This window comes from Procambarus clarkii, chromosome 19 (assembly GCF_040958095.1).
Source record: "Procambarus clarkii isolate CNS0578487 chromosome 19, FALCON_Pclarkii_2.0, whole genome shotgun sequence".
NCBI lineage: Eukaryota > Metazoa > Arthropoda > Malacostraca > Decapoda > Cambaridae > Procambarus > Procambarus clarkii.
The window spans coordinates 8,082,087-8,103,005 of record NC_091168.1 but is presented as its reverse complement, the minus strand read 5'-3'; the positions used below and the strand labels follow the sequence as shown (position 1 = coordinate 8,103,005).

Here is a 20,919-nt window from a genome sequence, read left to right as displayed (position 1 = left end):
CAGAATGATGAAAAAATCCAATACATGCATCTGTGATTTCACTTCTCCATAATGTTTCCATGCATCCAAATCTTCAGTCCACAAAAATGAAGGCAAGAATTCGTCGGGAGAGACTGAGGTAAATATCGAAACATAAATTTACACAAAGTAGACTGCAAATACCGAATATAAAGGCCTGGCCACACTGTACTCCAATCAAACACAGTGAGCAGCTCATCCACCCTGTGTACCACTCGACCCTTCAACACCCTACAAACAACTCTACTCGACATCGTATCAAAGCCAGCAACACTACACGTTTTGCGATGGATAGCAATTAGACTTCACAGAATCAACATCACGGAACCATATCGCCGGCCAAGAGTGACGTGTAGCCTAACACTAAATTCGATCAAACAGGTCTTCTCTTGACTTCACTATAGTACCAGTTGCATCCTCAATACCTTGCAATATCTCCTTAACACACGTACGCACACCCACACACAGGAGGAACACCAACTCTTCAAGAAATCGCGAAGAACTCTAATAATTTGATAAAACAATTTCTGGAAAACATGAACTCATCAAAAGGAGAACACTCTCTTGAACTTTTGCATTGGCAAAACCCGACCAAAAAGCTTTCCTTTACTCTATTTGCCCAAGCGCTACTTCTAGTCTCGGTACAATAAACGAATCCGATTCACAAAAACCCAATATCCTCCCTATCATAGTCACTGGAGATCCAATATCACACATCTTGTATGTATGTACTTTTACCGGAATAAACGTTTGATTTGAATTGATTTGAATTGATTTTACTTAATTTCCAAGTCCTATGTAATTCTTCTCATTCATATAATCATGGTATTTCCCCCACACACAGAGACAAATATTACTTTTCCAATTACTAAGCAATTTACACACATGATTGAATAGTAATATTATAACAAAAAATTAAAGGAAACTGCAGAAGAAATTTAGGTCCATACAAACCATCTCTTTATTATACTTGACGAAACTCATTCATATATGAACAAATCCACTATTATAATTTCTGTGTGTAATGAAGTAAGGGCGAAGAGGTAGAACGGCCTATTGACATAGCTCGAGTGCATGGGGGAATTGTGTAAAATCCTGGTTTGTGTCTCGGAAAGGCTGCAGGATCCAAGTAAATTCAGTAGAATTTCTGGTTGCAATTCTTATACCATGTCAATGCTCAGTCGATTAAGGCAGCGTCTGGGATGCTCTCGGACGTAGCTTCGAATCCTCATCACGGCCCTTGTGGATTTGTTCATTTGATACATCACGCTATTGAGATTTCTGTGTGTCATTCATATATGTCCGCCCTTTCCGTGAAGTAATCTGCAGTTCCAGTTTGTGTTTTACCCAGTAATTTATTCAACAAATAAATGCTCTTTTTCCAAAGCAAATTTTTACCCATGTAAATTTTTAATTTCAGCTAATATAGTTTGTATCCATTTTTGGTGTTCTAATTTCTTGTTTGTATCTGTAGAATCTTATTAATATTCCCCATTTTATTCCCTTTCACCTATTTGCATACTTCAATCATATTACCCCTTTCACTCTACCTTTCATTATGATATAATGGCTTCCTTAATCTCTCTTTATAGGAGATTCCTAGTTCATGTTACTAACTTGGTCATCTTTCTTTGTTGACGTTCAGAAGTACAACAATTCGACGTTCAGTATACTATAGTTCATTCTATAGTATAGCCATCAAGGCTAATCATCAGAATTTAAACGAAGCCTAAAATTTGTTAGATAATTCAGAAGGACAAAATTTACGTCTTCTCAAATTCCGATCTCTCAGTTTGAACTTTGTTCAGGTGATATGAGGAAAGTTCTATTTTCAAACGCATGGATATAACCATATTTCAACATTAGTCTACAACTGTCAGTCGTTAGTCCAGTTATAATGCCAATCTATATTGCCTTCAAGCAATTTTGTATCTTCTGAAAATATGTTTGGTCTCTCTAATTTTCATAATCGTACATTAAAGTTTTCTGCAGGGTTCGCTCGGATCTCATGTCTAGGTGAAATTTTAAATGCTCACATGATAACAATCATTTAGTCGCCTTTATCAGTTTATCAAGCTTTATTTAGTGTAAGTAAGACCTTATACATAGCATCAGATGCCATGAACTAATTGTAATTAGTGTTGTCTAACACATTTACCAGTGACAAGTGACCCCGTAAATCTGAGTGACCAACAAGAACATTTTTCATGATATTTATATGCACAACACGTTGTTCCTCACATAAAAAAATCTTTTCTTCAGGATGATTGTAGAGGTGTGGTTGTTTGTGGCGAGTGTGGTGTTGGCTGGGTGGGCGTCCTCCAGGTGGTGCCACAACTACTGGTCGTCCCGAGGAATCCCCACGCCTCCCTATCTTCCCTTCCTCGGCCACATGCACAGGCAGTTATCTTGGTCAGTGCCTCGATGGATATTTTTCGACGAGGTTAGTTCCCAATGTTAACCCTGTTATTAGATATTGTCAATTATTTTATGCTAGATCTAGTTGTGTTTTGTTTACATTTTACTGATATTGAATTGATAATCTACTATGTATATAGCAAGAAGAAAAACTTTGGGGGTGGTCCTAGCAAGGTTAAACAATTCTCACCTTATAACATGAAGTGTATGTTTACAGGTTTACTACAGGTATCGCAGTGCTAGAGTCTGCGGATTATACGAGTTTCATCGTCCAGTTCTGATGGTTACAGATCCTGACCTTCTCAAAAACATCCTCGTTAAGGACTTTGATCACTTCGTTAACCGAAGGCCTTTTCTGTCGGAAAAAGGAAGTATTGTGAACGATATGCTTGGTAACCAAGCTGGAGATGATTGGAAGTCCCTGCGGTCAGTTATGTCTCCTACATTCACGTCAGGCAAGATGCGGGGGATGTTCCCCATCATCTGTGACAAGGCTGATGCTCTCGTCTCGGTGTCTCTTAAAGAAGCTGTTAAGAAACCCAATGTTGATATGAAACATAATTTTGGACGCTTCACTATGGACGTTATAGCTGCCTGTGCTTTTGGTATTGAATGTAATTCTCTCGTGAATGAGGATGCAGAGTTTGCTAGAGTTGCAGACCAATTCTTTTCATTTTCATTTATAAGGGTTTTGAAATTTACCCTTTTGAACCTTTCTCCAAAGTTCTATAGCGCTCTGGGATTAAAGATAGACCCTCCCGCCGTGAAATTCTTCACAGGTGTGGCTGAGGAAACTATTAAAGGCAGGAAGGCTGGCCAGAGACGAGGGGACTTCCTTGATCTCCTTCTAGACGTAAGAGCTGGACAAGATCATTCCACACCTACTACCCACAAATCATCCACCGACCTCAACCAGTCAACCACCAGATCCCAAAATTTAACTGCAGCCAGCAATCGGACCACAATCCATGAGTCAGCACCCATCAATGATCACTCGTCAACTACATATTATTTGAATGCAACAGATAATGATTCAAGTGTTACCAACGGCTCGACAACAGCCAAGAACCACTCCACCGCAGCTTCATCTAAAAAAGGTCGGTGCAATTGCATTATTGACTCTTACTGCACAAACTCCCACTGGTATCTGATAATGACAAAAAATTTGTTTTTAGGAACATCAAAAAATGTTTCAGTTAAAGAAACTGCAGAAGGACTTTTGACCCATAAGAAGCGCTATCTATTCATCTCAACCCAAACTCATTCACATATAAACCTAATCTATACATTAAATGATTCCACTTCTACTTTGTTATCCGGTATATTGTTCTACAAACCACAAACCCTGTTTCTAAAACAGTGTTTTCCTAGGTTATTCTTATTCTTATTCCAGGTTATTTCCACACCAGTACGTTCCCAGGTCTTTCTTTAATCTAAACTTATTGAATTTATATTCAATGTTTCGTGTTCAATATTGCGCTGATATATTTACAACCATATAAATATTTCTTTGGTTATACTCATTTATCCGTTTGTATACTTGTATCATGTCACCACTAACTCTACACTTTTGTAGAGAATGAATATAAAAATTACTTCATTTATCTTCAAGTCAAAGATTTCAAATTTCTTTCTCCTTTGTTTCTGAACTCGTTCAAGTGAATCAGTATTCGTTCTTTAGTATTCTGACAAATATTTAGCTGCATAATCTAGATAGTCTTACAAGAGCATGATATAGCTGAAGAATATCATAATACACAGAGAGTAATCACACTAACGTGACTGTGCCAAAAAGAAAATCCGTAGGAGCAGTGATGAGGGTTTGAACTGGTGCGGTGGGTATTCCCACGCACACGCATCTAGCAACTAGACCATGAGATGGTTAAGGATTACAACCTGGAATTCTATTGAACACAAGGATTTCCTAAGGCTTCTACTGAAGCTAGTAAGGGATTTTCACGCAATCCCCTCCCCCCATACACTCTTGCTCTGTCATCTAGGACTTGTTCTACCTCTGACGCTCCTCTTTTAATTCACAGAGCGTATTGAAAGTCACACTAAAGTGACTGTCCGGATTTTCTCACGCTAGAAGTGTGTATATGTGGGAATATCCACCGCATAAGTTCGAACCCTCCTCACTGCTCCTACAGATTTTCTCATATCATGAGTGGTGTCGATGCTAACTCTTCTGGAACTAAATCCCTGAATCTTTTCTACCTTTTCTGAATATTTCTGCATTGATTATTGGGTTGTGGCGCTAAACTGTTCATGACTCCTAGATCTTTTTTTTGTATTCAGACCTGCCGTTTTAACGATATCAAGTGGATGCTGCTTAACTCATCTTTATCTGATGTTTATAAAAATGTCTTGCATGTGAGCGTAAAAGGTTCCCAACAAGTCTAGCCCCACGTTGGGCGCCAGATGTGAGATTATAACCCCCCCCCATCTTCACAGACTCTAGCAACCCGCTGAGTGACAGATGTGAAATTACTGGTTATTGGTATGTGGATTCGAATGTTTGCCTTTGACAAACAAATGAATACACTCTGAAAGTGTGAGCAAGATGCCTAAATCTAGGTATTTCAGGTGGAGATGAAGACCAGGGCAGTATTCTATTCCATAAGCATTACCAGACCTTCCACATACAGATCATTCGATCTGCCACTTGCTTGCAAGCAAATCTAACAGGCAGCGGATGGGTCCTCACACTGAATTTTGTATTCAGTGCTTCAGGCTCTGGGCTAGATCCCGAGCCAACTCAAATTAATGACAATGACAAATAGAAATTTGAATCAGTAATGGGGGCAGTACTTTAAAATGAGGAAAGACATCAAAGGCACGTGTAACAAAAAAATTAATTTATTCAATAACTCATATACTAATACACAGTGACCCACATTAGTTACGTTACTCAAGAGTGTCACCTCAACCACTGTTAAAACACCTCCTGGCAGCAGGAATCTGTACCTACTACTCTCACAGGTGTAACAGACACAACAGTCTCGATCCACTGGAAAGGTCATGAACAAACGTGAACTAACTGAACACTTCGTGAACACTCTTGGCACTTACTGTACTCGCCACTTACAGTATCAAATCCCTTCTCCAGTACAACAATTTTACACACGTAAAGAAATACAAAATAGCACTGTCACCAAGACATTCACAACAACAGGTAATAACTTTACTTTAACAATGTCACCAAAACATTAAATCACGTATTTATATTCCAAGGAATATGAATTGAATATGCTGATAATAATATTGGATTATATATAAGTATTTCTTTTACATTTATGTAGTAAACATTATGTTCCTCAATACTTCATGTTTACTAATAAACACTTCCGGAACAAGTGCTTCATTGCCGAATTTTGTTCGAACCACAACGCTGTAAATGCTTCACCTATGTACTACAAATGCAAATAATCGCCAACAGAACCTAAATAGCTAACCTAACCTAACCTATGCCTATGTATATGCACACTGTGCCAATATATCATAATATTAATTTATATTTGAGGAAAATCCCGTTTTTAATGTACAGCATGTAAAAATTTATGAATGCGTCAGTGGGGTCGACTGCTGAATGTAATGGACTTAAGTCGAGGATGGGTTGTCACGTCGATAGAGCTTCGGCCTCTCATGCGTGGGTTCTGCTGTTCGAGTTTCAGAGAGCCCAAGTGAATGAAATATTTATTTCCATGGAAGTGTGGAAGACAATTTAATCTCTATCATTATTATCAGTGTTTTCATAGGGACAGAGCAGAAATCAGGTCATTCACTAATTCATGATACATAATATAATAATAAATAATACATAATAAATCACGTATTTATATTCCATGGAATATGCATAGAATATACTGAGAATACTATTTGATTATAAATAAGTATTTCTATTACATTTATGTAGTAATCAAACCAAAAATCGATTTTTTTAATTTTAAAATTATAATTTAAAAGTTAAAAATATCACCAATTGTATTATTTGTCCTTATGGTCTGAGACTAGCATATGATTTTCATTTGCTATATTATAGAATTTAGTTTGCGAGTATAGATTGGTGCAAAAATAATTTGCATGTTGCCTTTCAAACGTGTCAAAATTAGAAGCAAATAATTTATAGCTCAATGTTTTTGCATTTATGGAAAAAACTTAGGATTTTTAGAACAAAGAACTATATATATATAATAATTACAAAATAGGGTAATCGATCAGATACTAAACTTAGAAGGATTTTTCAAAGTTGAAAATCATGTTCACCAAGAACACTGAAGGTGAAGTTTTTGACAATTAATAGGATCGTTCTACTTTATGGATTTTGATGTAGGCTTTAATATATTTTGCTGGGCATTCGTACTCTAAAATGTAAAAGTTTTAGGTCAGTATCTTGTGAAATTAAAGAAAAAAAATCACATATTTACTGTATATATATATATATATATTCACATAATTATTATTATTTTGCTGGCTCACTGACCGAGCCATGTGGCCACACTCACCACCTCCCAAACACACAGACTAGTTGCCAATACATAAACTTAATATTATAAATGCCTATTTTTCCTACTTTTCTGACATAAATCCGATTATTATCAAGCAATCATAACGACCGTTATGACCAGGTGCTCTCACTTCCCACTGTACGGGCGGGTTGGCACATCACCCGGATATATGAGTAAATATATTCGTAGAAAATATATTTATTAACATACTGGCAGTACCCGGCCACGCATTGTTGAGCCACAGTAACCTTCCCCTGTCTCCCAATCCTCCCCAGCATTCCGCCCGTCCCCCGTCTTCTCATCCTCCCCACCATTCCTCACTGCCCCGTCTCCTTGTCCTCCCCACCATCTCCCCCTCTCCCAAACACTGAGGTTACCTTGAGGTGCTTCCTGGGCTCAGCCTCCCCGCGGCTCGGTCGTCGACCAGGCCTCCTGGTTGCTGGACTGGTCAACCAGGCTATTGGACGCGGCTGCTCGTAGCCTGACCTATGAATCACAGCCTGGTTGAACAGGTATCCTTTGGAGGTGCTTATCCAGCTCTCTCTTGAACACTGCGAGAGGTGGGCCAGTTACGCCCCTTCTGTGTAGTGGAAGCATCCCCTCATCCTCCCAACCATTTCCCCCCCTCCCCTATCCCCCTGTCCTTCTCACCATTCTCCATTCCCCTGTCCCTTCGTCCTCATTATCCCCAACCCCTCCGTCCCCTCGTCCTCCCCAGCATTACCCCCTTCCCTGTCCCCTCGTCTTCCTCCACCATCCCCTACTCCCATCCCCTCGTCCTACCTACCATTCCACCCTCCCCTTTCTCCCTCTTCCTCCTTACCTTCCCCTACTCCCCTGTCCCATTGTCCTCCTCACCATTCACCGTTCTTCCGTCCCCACCATCCCCAACTGTGCAGTCTCTTCGTCCCCTCCCCATTACCCCCTCCCCGGGAGCCGGTCGGCCGAGCGGACAGCAAGCTAGGCTTGTGATCCTGTGGTCCTGGGTTCGATTCCAGGCGCCGGCGAGAAACAATGGGCAGAGTTTCTTTAACCCTATGCCCCTGTTACCTAGCAGTAAAATAGGTACCTGGGTGTTAGTCAGCTGTCACGGGCTGCTTCCTGGGGGTGGAGGCCTGGTCGAGGACCGGGCCGCGGGGGCACTAAAAAGCCACGAAATCATCTCAAGATAACCTCAAGAGATTCCCTGTCCACTCGTCCTTCCCACCATCCCCCACTCCTGTCCCCTCACCCTTCCCACCATTCCCCACTCCCTCGGCTGATGTATTCCCAAATGATCTGATGTTCCAATCAGAAAATTGGGAACATCAAATGATCTGATATTCCCATCAATTAAAAAATAGGAAAAACAGTTAAAAAACGAAATAAAAAAAATTGAAAAATAATCAAGTAAACTATACTCATGTAATGAACAGTATGGTAGACAACACAGCTCAATTTCAACGCAATGTCAAACAAAATAATTAAATCAAAATTAAAATAAATCGAAATCTATGAAAATTTCCTTAATTAATGCAATCGGAAACATTGAAATGCAATCGTAACATGTTAAGTATGACGTGTTTAGCCATTACATGCAACAGATGTCGCTGTTTTTTTTTAAAGCATGGTTTTTACCTGTCACAGACGTGACATGTATATAGTAGGTATATAAAAGCATGCATATATTCGAATGGAACGTTGTGTCAAAATTTCAAAGCAATCGGTGAAGAACTATCGAAGATTACAACATGTGTTGCTCTTACGTCCAACAGATGGCACTGTTTAATACAAAAATATGTATATAGTAGATATATAAAAATATGCGCCTATTCGAATGCAACGTTGTGTAAAAAATTAAAAGCAATCGGTAAAGTGGTTTTGAAGATTTCAAAGCAATCGGTGAAGAACTTTCGGAGATTAACGATTTTGAACAAACGAACATTTACATTTTTATTTATATAGATTTATATAGATTTGAGTGAATTTTTAACTACTGTAATGCCAAATAGCGTGAGATTTTGTTGGAATATATCAGAACTTTTATATTTTTAACGAATATTGTTCGTTCTCTGGCCTTAAAGTATTTCCATAGCAGAGGCTTAATAATATAAGTTTACGTATGCCATGTTTTGGTCCTGGGATTTAGTATTAGAACAGTTGTAACCAAGGTAAATTATTAGTACTGAATATGCAAAATCTACATGAATATACCTGATAGAGGTTACGTACCCTCTTCAGTATATATCTATATAAATAAAAATGGAAATGTTTGTTTGTTCAAAATCGCAAATCTCCGAAACTTCTTCCTCGATTGCTATTAATTTTTCACACAACGTTCCATTCGCATCCGAGCGGATTTTTATATACATACTATTTAGATGTCACGTCTGTGACGGGAAAAAAAATGTTTTTTTTATAAAAACTGTTTTTCATGTGAGGGAATTCTTCGAAACTTCTTTACCAATTACTTTGAAACTTTGACACAACGTTGCATTCGAATAGGCGCGTGTTTTTATATACCTACTATATACATGCATCACCTGTGACAAGAAAAACTATGCTTTTTCTGAAAGACAGCGTCATCTGTTGGACGTAAGAGCAACACACGCTTTAATATCCAAAAGTTCTTCACTGATTACTTTGAAATTTTGACACTATGTTACATTCGAAACGGCGAGTGTTTTTCTATACCTACTATATATATATACCACATCTGTACAGATAAAAACATTTTTTTTTTAATATTTTTTTCTATTTTTTAGAAATAAAAAATTATTTTTTTAAAACAGGTCCATCTATTACATGTAATAGCAACACGCTATATTAAATATGTTATGATTCCATTTCAAATTTCTGGTGGCATTGACAAATTAAATTTGCATAGATTTTGATTTATTTTCATTTTGATTTAATCATTTTGTGTGACTTTGCATTGGAATTGAACTGTGTTGTTTACCATGCCCTTCATTTTGTAAGTATAAGTATATATGCCACACAGGTAAAAATATTTTTTTTCTTAAAAAACAGCGCCGTCTGTTGCACATAAGAGCAACACACGCTATACTAAATATGTTACAATTTCATTTCAATGTTTACGATTTCATTGATAAATTGAATTTCCTTAATTTTTTTTTAATTATTTTGTGTGACATTGCTTTAGAATTGAGCAATTCAACACCAGCAATCAACAGCCAATTAATGCACAACTATATTCTACCCACCTCAAGACTCCGCTCCAATATAGAAGCATCAAGAAATATGGACCAATAGGCTTTCTACAATCACTTCCATTCAATACCCATTGTTTCGTGTTCTGTCTTGTGTTGATGAATTTAATACCCTATTAATACCACCTGACCCCATCCACCTCACTCAAATGTAGATATAAACAAATCGGAGATGTGTAAGTTCTATTCAGTTGTGCATGTGTAAACTAAAGTCTTTGAAAATGTAATAAGTTTTACGAAACGCGCTTAAGTGTCGCGTCAGACTAGAAGTAAAAAGGAATTTTGGAGAATTGATTTTTGAATTACCACCAACAGTGAAAAGAAATGTACGAAAGATTGAGAAAATTCGTGTCAGAATTATTAATCTTACTTTTTCGGTCATATTTAATAATAATAATATATATATATATATATATATATATATATATATATATATATATATATATATATATATATATATATATATATATATATATATTATATATAGGGGGGTACCACCTCTGACGATTTACTATAAAACCAGAAAAACGGCCAGCCTACTCATGAGAAACTCTCCAGACACAAAGCAGAACGCTTTAAAAGAGACCAACGTCGTCTATGCCTTCAAATGCCCTCTTGGGGACTGTAAGCCTAAAAAAAACTATATAGGCAAGACAACAACATCACGATGCATAAGCAACAGGGCTCCATTAAGGAACATATAATCTCTTCCCACAAACAAACCATCACTAGAGAAATCTTAGCAAACAACACAGAAATCATCGATAGATACAACGATAGCAGGCGGCTTGACGTCTGCGAGGCACTTCACATCAAGAAGTCAACATCAGCAATCAACAGCCAATTAATGCACAACTATATTCTACCCACTTCAAGACTCCGCTCCAATATAGAAGCATCAAGAAATATGGACCAATAGGCTTTCTACAATTACTTCCATTCAATACCCATTGTTTCGTGTTCTGTCTTGTGTTTGAATTTAATACCCATTCAATACCCATTGTTTCGTGTTCTGTCTTGTGTTGGAATTTAATACCCATTGAATACCCATTGTTGAAAGTTCGTTTTTCACCTCATCCACCTCACCCAAATGTAGATATAAACCTCGAAGATGTGTAAAGCTCTATTCAGTTTCAGATGTGTGTTTGTAAACTAAAGTCTTTGAAAATGTAATAAGGTTTACAAAACGCGCTCAAGTGTCGCGTCAGACTAGAAATAAAAATGAATTTTGGAGAATTGATCTTTGAATTACCATCAACAGTGAAAAGAAACATAAGATAGATAGAGAAAATTCGTGTTAGAATTATTAATCTTACTTTTTTGGTCATATTTAATAATATATGTCTACAGGAAAGACTGCTACCAAAATATACTAATATATATATATATATATATATATATATATATATATATATATATATATATATATATATATATATATATATATATATATATATATATATATATACATATGTCGTACCTAGTAGCCAGAACGCACTTCTCGGCCTATTATGCAAGGCCTGATTTGCCTAATAGGCCGAGTGATTTTCTTTATTCTCAATATATTGTTTCCTATTAGTTTATTTTAAATATTATTATATTATATTAAGAACATAAATTATTGATTTATTTATGTTAGTTTAGGTTATGTAAAGATAGGTTAGGTTAGGTTAGGTTAGGTAGGGTTGGTTAGGTTTGGTCATATATCTACGTTACTTTTAACTCAAATTTTAACACTTGAACGCGTTTTGTAATAACTTATTACATTTTCAAAGACTTTTAGTTTACACACACACAACTATAACCTGCAAACACTAAACATAGTTCTTACTATGCTATGATTTAAACAGCTGTTATTTTATACCCGCATTTTGGGTGAGGTGATACGTTACAACAATTTTGGATGAGGTGAACAAAACTTTCAACACCGGACAGAACATGAAACAATGGGTATTAATTGGGTAAATTGAAGGTAGGAATGGAAGTAACTGCAAAGGGCCTATTGGCCCATATTTCTTTATGCTTCTATACTGGAACGGAGTCTTGAAGTGGGTAGAATATAGTTGTGCATTAATTGGCTGTTGATTGCTGGTGTTGACTTCTTGATGTGTAGTGCCTCGCAGATGTCAACCCGCCAGCTATCGCTGTATCTATCGATGATTTCCGTGTTGTTTGCTAAAATTTCTCAGGTGATGATCTGGTTGTGGGAAGAGATTATATGTTCCTTAATCGAACAAGCAACAGGGCTACATTAAGGAATATATAATCTCTTCCCACAACCAGACCATCACCAGAGAAATCGGATGGTAATCCGAAATTACCATCTCTATTAAGGGTCTGAGCTGTGGTGCAGTGGGTTAAAGACATACCAGTTATGCCAGTTGCTGCAAGGCTTCTGTGCTGGCTAGAATTCGAATCTTCTGGTGGGAAAGTGTTCTAAGGTTGTATAATCTCTCTTGCGTGTTTAGGCAAGTTGTGCATTAAGCATAGACACAGAGTTCTTCCATATTAGCAGGAATATGATGAAAGAACGTGAGTAGCCCCTCACTATGTTCTAGATACCCTTGGAAGGTAGTGATCTTTGGAGGTGAAATACTCCGAAATTACCATCTCTTTTAAGGGTCTGAGCTGTGGTGCAGTGGGTTAAAGGCATACCAGTTATGCCAGTTGCTGTAAGGCTTCCGTGCTGGCTAGGGTTCGAATCTCCTGGTGGGAAAGTGTTCTAAGGGTGTATAATCTCTCTTGCGTGTTTAGGCAAGTTGTGCATTAAGCATAGACACAGAGTTCTCCCATATTAACAGAAATTTGATGAAAGAATGTGAGTAGCCCCTCACTATGCTCTAGTTGCCCTTGGGAGGTGGTGATCTTTGGAGGTGAAATACTCCAAAATTACAATCTCTTTTAAGGGTCTGAGCTGTGGTGCAGTGGGTTAAAGGCGTACCAGTTATGCCAGTTGCTGTAAGGCTTCTGTGCTGGCTAGGGTTCGAATCTCCTGGTGGGAAAGTGTTCTTAGGTTGTATATATATATATATATATATATATATATATATATATATATATATATATATATATATATATATATATATATATATATATATATATATATATATATATATATATATATATGTCGTACCTAATTGCCAGAACGCACTTCTCAGCCTACTATGCAAGGCCCGATTTGCCTAATAAGCCAAGTTTTCATGAATTAATTGTTTTTCGACTACCTAACCTACCTAACCTAACCTAACCTAACTTTTTAGGCTACCTAACTTAACCTAACCTATAAAGATAGGTTAGATTAGGTTAGGTAGGGTTGGTTAGGTTCGGTCATATATCTAAGTTAATTTTAACTATAATAAAAAAAATTGACCTCATACATAATGAAATGGGTAGCTTTATCATTTCATAAGAAAAAAATTAGAGAAAATATATTATTTCAGGAAAACTTGGCTTATTAGGCAAATCGGGCCTTGCATAGTAGGCCGAGAAGTGCGTTCTGGCTACTAGGTACGACATACACACATATATATATATATATATATATATATATATATATATATATATATATATATATATATATATATATATATATATATATATATGTATATACATATATACATATATATTGGTAGTAGTCTTTCTTGTAAACATATGTTGTTGAATATGCCCGAACAGGTAAGATTAATAATTCTAATGCAAATCTTCTGAATATTTCTTATGTTTTTCTTCACTGTCGGTGATAATATAAATAGCAATTCTCCAAAATTCATTTTTTAATTGTCTGACGCCTGAACGCATTTCGTAATTCGTAATCAATTTTCAAAGACTTAATTTACACACAAATTCTTCGTACTTATGCTCTACTGGATGAGGTGATATGGTTCAAAAGTTTTGGGTGAGGTGACTAACACAAGACAGAACACAAAACAATGGGTATAAATTGGATAAGTGAACATATGAATACAAGTAACTGCAGAAGGTCTATTGGCCCATACTTCCTCTTGCTGCTTCCTTATTGGTTCGGGGTCTTGAAGTAGGTAGAATATAGTTGTGCTTTAATTGGCTGTTGATTGCTGGTGTTGACTTTTTGATGTGTAGTGCCTCGCAGATGTCAAGCCGCCTGCTATCGCCGTACCTATCGATGATTTATGTGTTGTTTGTTAAGCATTCTCTGGTGATGGTCTGGTTGTGAGAAGAAATTATGTGTTCTTTGATGGCTCCCTGTTGCTTATGCATTGTTAGTCGCCTAGAAAGAGAGGTTGTTGTCTTGCCTATATACGGAGTTCTTTGGGGCTTACAGTCCCCAAGTGAGCATTTAAAGGCATAGACGACGTTTGTCGGTCAAAGCGTTCTGCTTGGTGTCTGGCGAGTTTTTCATGAGTAGATTGGCTGTTTTTTTGGTTTTATAATAAATTATCAATTGTATTTTCTGTTTTTTGTCTGTAGGGATGACGTTCCTATCAACAGTATCTTTCAGGACCCTTTCCTCCGTTTTATGAGCCGTCGAAAAGAAGTTCCTGAAAAATAGTCTAATTGGGGGTACAGGTGTTGTGTTGGTTGACTCTTCAAAAGTTGCATGGCGTTTTTCCTTTCTTTTTATGATGTCTTCAACGAAACAGTTAGAGAAGCCGTTGTTGACTAGGACTTGCCTTAGCCTACAGAGTTCTTCATCGACTTCTTTCCATCCTGAGCCGTGGCTTAGAGCATGGTCGACGTAAGCATTGGCAACACTCCTCTTGTACCTATCTGGGCAGTCACTATTGGCACTGAGGCACATTCCTGTTTGTTTCTTTTGTGTAGGGGAGCCGGTCGACCGAGCGGACAGCAGGCTGAACTTGTGATCCTGTGGTCCTGGGTTCGATCCCAGGCGCCAGCGACAAACAATGGGCAGAGTTTCTTTCACCCTATGCCCCTGATACCTAGCAGTAAATAGGTACCTGGGAGTTAGTCATCTGTCACAGGCTGCTTCCTGGGGGTGGAGGCCTGGTCGAGGACCGGGCCGCGGGGACACTAAAGCCCCGAAATCATCTCAAGATAACCTCAAGATAGACTGCAGTATGGAAGCCTCCGCTTTTTTCCGTGACTGTTACATCCAGAAAGGGCAGCTTCCCATTGTTCTCCATCTCGTACGTGAAACTCAACACAGAATTCTGCTCAAATGCTTCCTTCAGCTGCTGTAGACATTTGGCATCAGGTACCTGTGTAAAAATGTCGTCAACATACCTGCAGTATGTGGAAGGTTTCAAGCCCATGTCAACTAAGACCCTCTGCTCGATGGTGCCCATGTAGAAGTTCGCAAACAGGACATCCATGGCGACCCCATCTACTTGCTTATACATGTGCCAATCTGGGCTCACGAAGGGTGCCTCTTTAGTGCAGGCTTGGAGTAGTTTCCTCAGTATGCTTTCTGGCATGTCAGGAGGAGCGCAAGCCGGGTCACGATACACTCTGTCTGCTATCATCTCGATTGTTTCGTCCACAGGTACGTTGGTAAATAGTGACTCCACATCCAACAAGTCTCTTATCCCCGCACAGTAAGTCGACAAATTCCTTGGGAGACTTCAAGCTGAAAGCACAGGGTACGTAAGGAGGCAGAAACCCGTTGAGTCGCTTAGCCAGTCTGTATGTGGGTGTGGGTATCTGGCTAATGATTGGCCGAAGAGGGTTTCCTTTCTTGTGGGTCTTGACATTTCCATAGGCATACCCAGATTTGTATTCCCCAACAACTTTTGGCAGGTGGAGTCCGGATTTCCTGGCGTTCACAGTTTCGATCAATCTGTTTACCTTCGTTTTCAATTCGGCTGTAGTGTCCTTCGTTACCCTTTGGAATTTAGTTTGGTCAGAGAGTATGAGGTTCATTTTTGCCAGATATTTGTCTTTTTTAAGAATTACGTATATTGGCGACTTGTCACCTCTCCTAATGACTATCTCCTTGTTCTCACGAAGGCTCTTAGCTGCTGCTTTGAGCTCGGGGGACAGTATGGTGGTTTTGTATTTACCTCGAAACTTTCCTCCTTCTGCAATAAGTTCTGCTTGCAAAGTGTCTTTAGTGGTAACCTTCTTTTGCTTCTCGAGGTCGAATATATCGTCCAATAGGATTTCCAACTCCACTTTCCGGGCCATCTCACTCGGTCTGGACATAACGTGACAGGTTATACCCAGATTCAAGAGAGTAATTTGGTCCTCATTGAGGTTGATTCCAGCAAGGTTTAAGAAGCCATCTCTGGGTCGTGGAATCGCAATAGGTCCTCCAAATAATGTTGTCAGTTTCTTGACTATCCTGATTTCAGTGCTGTAGTGATGTCGATCTGTGAGGATGCCGAGGTGTTGGTCGATGCGAGTATGCCAAGATTTGATTCGACATCAGATACTTAAGGCAGAAAATGATATCGAAGACAGCAAAACGCAACTACTCCACGCTGCAAACCAATGGAGGAACAGCAACATCGACGAAGACCTCCGTACTCGCATGGACCAACACCTCGACATCCTCACAGATTGACATCACCACACCACCGAAACCAGGATCATCAAGAAACTGACAACACTCCACTCCTGCGAGAGACTTGAACCTGTGTTCGCGCACTTCTCCGGCTCTGTCTTTGACTTGACCAATCAGAGAGCAAGGTGGGAAGCAGCCAATGGTACCTGCACCACTTACAGAGCTTCCTCTCGTCACATGACCTTGGGCTGGCATCATGGCCTCCCAGTAGGAGCCAGACCGTGAGGACCATTGGTCCTCCCCTCTTGACCCTCTAAAGCTTCACCCTGCACCTTACTGTACACACTTTAATGTAAAACATGATAATGTTTTATCATTAACAATGTACCTTTACTCATAGTGTGGCTACGACGGCCATCGTAGCCTCACTGGAAACCTAAGAGCCTACGCCACACATAAACTCTAAACACGAGATGTTTCTTGAAATAATTACGGATTCTAGAACCAATGCAGCCTGGTGCACTCCTGTCCTAATGTGCACTCTAGCACATAGTTTAAAAGTTAGCTAGGAAAACTGTTCTCCCAAATGCATACTTTTGAGTTGGCCACGTGAGCTGTCATCAACCATCTGAATTCTTGTATTATGGGGTTGGGGTGCTGGGCTGCTAGGGAGTAATGGGAGTTATCATGGCTGAAGGTGGTGTGGTCTGTTCACATAATTGGAAGGGAGGGCGGTCTCTCGTTCAGTGGAGGCGGCAGTGGAGATGCTGTCCAAGAGGATCGTGACGATTTAAAGCGGGCACTTATTGTGAATTGTCGGGTTCTTTCTAAGGTCTGGTATTTAGCTTATTTTATCCCTTTGAGCAGGGAACATCCGCTGGATTTGGGGAGGATTGTGTATCGTTGTGTGGTGAGGCTGCTACCACCCGGTTTGGTAGTCCTCCTTGTGTCAGGGTCTGGAGGAGGGTGGGATTGGTCTGGTAAATGCGTGTATATGAAGTCGATGGATGATATTTTTGGGTGACCTTTCGTAGGAGGCTCGCGTTGGAGGATGGTCTCATTTCCTTGTCTATGTTTTTCAGTTCAATTCGGGTGCATTATCTTATGGGGGTACAGTCTGTCGGGACGGGATCTTACAGTCTTTCGTCACCACACCGGTGTACTTCTATATGGTACTCATTCTTCGGTCACTGAATGACCGAAGGTCTCAGGTCTCCTGAGTACATGTCAGGAGGTGTATCGGGTGTTTTTAGGTCGTGTGGCTCACACAGTGGAAGGGTTGTACCCGTTATTTGACTGGGGGGAGGTGTGGGGTGCTCTGAGGGACCTGTTCCTCGCCCCTAAACAAAGGGAGTTGATGTATTGATTTCTTCATGAGACTCTAGCTATCAATGCGCGGTTGTTTATGATAGGTATTGTGGGCTCGGATTGTTGTGCCTATTGTGGTGAGAGTGAGTTCGAACTTCATGAGTTTTAGTTTTCTCAGCGGGTTTCATGTTTGGTGGACTGGCTTCGGGGTACCTTATGTGGGTCTGATTTGCAGGGAGATTTGCTGAAGTTTTCTTATTGTCGTTTCCGAGGGAAATTTATGGAATTCTAAACACTTGAAGAGTGTTGGTGTCAGATTACATTATTTGTTTGGGGGTTAGTAGGTTAGAAGGGTATGGTGTGGTGTGGCTCAGCTATTGGGGTTCTTGAAAGGTAGGCTGCAAAACACGATGCGGTGGATGCTGCGGTAGTTTCTGAGGATACTTGCTCGATGGTTCACGGCAGATTATATTGCTGCTGCTCAAGTGTTGTAGGGTTTAGCTGGCGGCGACGTTAGTCGTTGTTCTGTAATCTCGGGCGTGAGTTGGGGGCTGCATCTCAACCTTTGATTGATTGTGTGTGTGTTCTAATCTTCTGTTGATTTGTTTGGATGTTTGAGTGAGTTGGCTGAGTGTGGTTTTTATTATACTGGTCTGTTTTTTTGGCCCGTGAGTTGGACGACCAGCCTTCCTTGTCCTGCTGTTAGGCGGTGTCCAACGTTGCCTTCAGTATTGCCATGAATTTTTCTTTTCCAATGTGCTGTCTTTTTCCTTGGTATATGGGGCCTTTAGTGTGAGTGCGTTTTTTTTGCAAGGTTCGGAGGTGTCTACCCCTCCTTGCTAACTGCGACTGAGCTGGGTATGTTTTGTATGAATTGTACAGTTCTTACCTTGGAATATGTTCATTCCGGTCGTGTGTATGCGTGTGCCTCTTCCCTCTGACCGTGGTCAGTTGTATTGTTGTTTTCATATGATTAAGTTATACTTCTTTTGAAGTTTCACTTTTCGTGCTTTGTGCACTCGTGAATACTCCTTGAACAGTTGCTTGGAGCCTTCGACCTTGATTTATATTAGCTGGTGTCCACCTCCATGAACTGGACTGCTGCTTCTTGCTGGAGAGACAAGTGATGCGTCCTTCTCCGACGAGCACGAGGAGGGCAGTTACGTTTACCGACTCTCACGCTCACGACGCGGGCGGTGGTGTCATATCACGCGATGGAGTGTTCTAATGAGCCGCGCTGCTGGTGGCTACCCAATCACAACTCCAAGTTTCTTGGAGACTCAGTGCTCCTGCTTCCGGTTTGCTTAGGATGGCTCACATACTCCTACCTGGGTGTGTCAGCCATCTTGCCTTCCCGGTTGGGCATTTAATTCACCTTCACCCAACATGTAACCAACATAACATAAAATTTGGGTTCATTCTTTTCTTTATACGTAACGAAATTAGATTATTATTCCCTTTTCCAAATTCCCATATTAAGGGGCTTGTGGATTATTTATAGGGGAGAAAGATTTTATTGACAAGAGAAGAGTATATCACTTGCTGTAACACATACCAGTATAGAACAACATTTACCCTTTTATTATAGCATGGTGCAGATGTGACAACATTACCAATTACATCACAGTAAGATGCACATGTGACAACATTACAACTTACATCATAGAACGCTGCACATGTGACAACATTACAACTAACATCATAGAACGCTGCACATGTGACAACATTACAACTAACATCATAGTAGAGTGCATATGTGACAATAATCGCCACCGTTGCTATTTTAATTTTGATTTTCACACAAAAATTCATTGACCTTCACTATGAGACATCTTTCATTGCGCTTCACCATTTTTCATTAACAAGAATTCTCATTTATTTATTTAACGTCTTATCATTCTGGTTGTTTCAACATTAACTCCATTCCAATCTTCATTATAATTTTAATTTATAACTATCAAGCATTAACCTATTGCATCACTTTTATCTTCCATTATTTTGAACTTTCGCCGTTGCAGACTTCTTCTGTTCTTGATTCATCTCACAGTTCACACACCTGCATGAATCTGTCCTAATTTAATGGGCCAAGGCAGGTATGGACCCCAGATCCACGTCGTCTTTTACCTGAATTTCGATTAATTTTTGGGAGAAGTGTTCTCCGCCTTTCCTCCCCACGTTCCTCCCATCAATAATAACCCAGGAGAGTCAGAACTAGTTGCATCACTGGAGTTTAATTCATCGATTGAAGGACGTCTGTTGAACCCTGGCCACTAATCGAGTGTCATTCATTGCTTCATGCTTCATTCATATTAATCCATAACGAAATTAACCATAATTAGCCATGATTTATATATTATATTCCAGTGCTGACGGACAGATTAATTGTGGCCCAGAGTGTGTTGTTCCTGGTCGCCGGCTACGACACAACAGCCTCCACTCTGGCCATGACGTCCTTTCTGCTGGCTAAGAACCCCATACACCAGCAACGTCTCCGCCAGGAGATGCAGCAGATAGTTGAGGAACATGGCAACATTACCTACCACAGCATCATGGAAGCCAAGTTTCTCGACGCTTGTCTCATGGGTGAGCTGAAGCTTCTTTTGAATGTTGTTGGAGTCAGTCCATCCTCTTGTTTTGATAATATTTATAGTAACCATTTGGATCATCGTACCTACGTTTGCATAACGGAGAATTAGAAAGTAGAACGTGGTATTATTTTATTTGAAAAAACAGGAAAAGGTTTTGTATTTATGTTGCTAATAAAACGTAACCTTATCTAAACATCACAGGCCTAATACACGCTATCAGAGGCCTAATATAGTACATATATAGCATATGATATATTCCTAAGCCTAGGAATATTTACTTTTTTTAACTTAATTTTTTCCAGACTCAATAAAAGGAATAGAACCAAATTATACTCACTAATTGTACATTCTATCAATATATATATATATATATATATATATATATATATATATATATATATATATATATATATATATATATATATATA

At 39.3% G+C, this 20,919-nt stretch overlaps 1 protein-coding gene across 1 annotated transcript in view; it reads left to right on the top strand.

Moving 5' to 3' along the window:
- LOC138366193 (cytochrome P450 9e2-like) overlaps positions 1-20,919 on the top strand; it is an 83,980-nt gene that overhangs the window by 33,410 nt on the left and 29,651 nt on the right. The window contains exons 2-4 of the mRNA XM_069326919.1: positions 2,281-2,461; positions 2,654-3,533; positions 20,268-20,486. Coding sequence (XP_069183020.1) covers positions 2,282-2,461; positions 2,654-3,533; positions 20,268-20,486 — 1,279 coding nt within the window. The 5' untranslated portion in view covers position 2,281. The remainder of the gene's footprint in view (positions 1-2,280; positions 2,462-2,653; positions 3,534-20,267; positions 20,487-20,919) is intronic.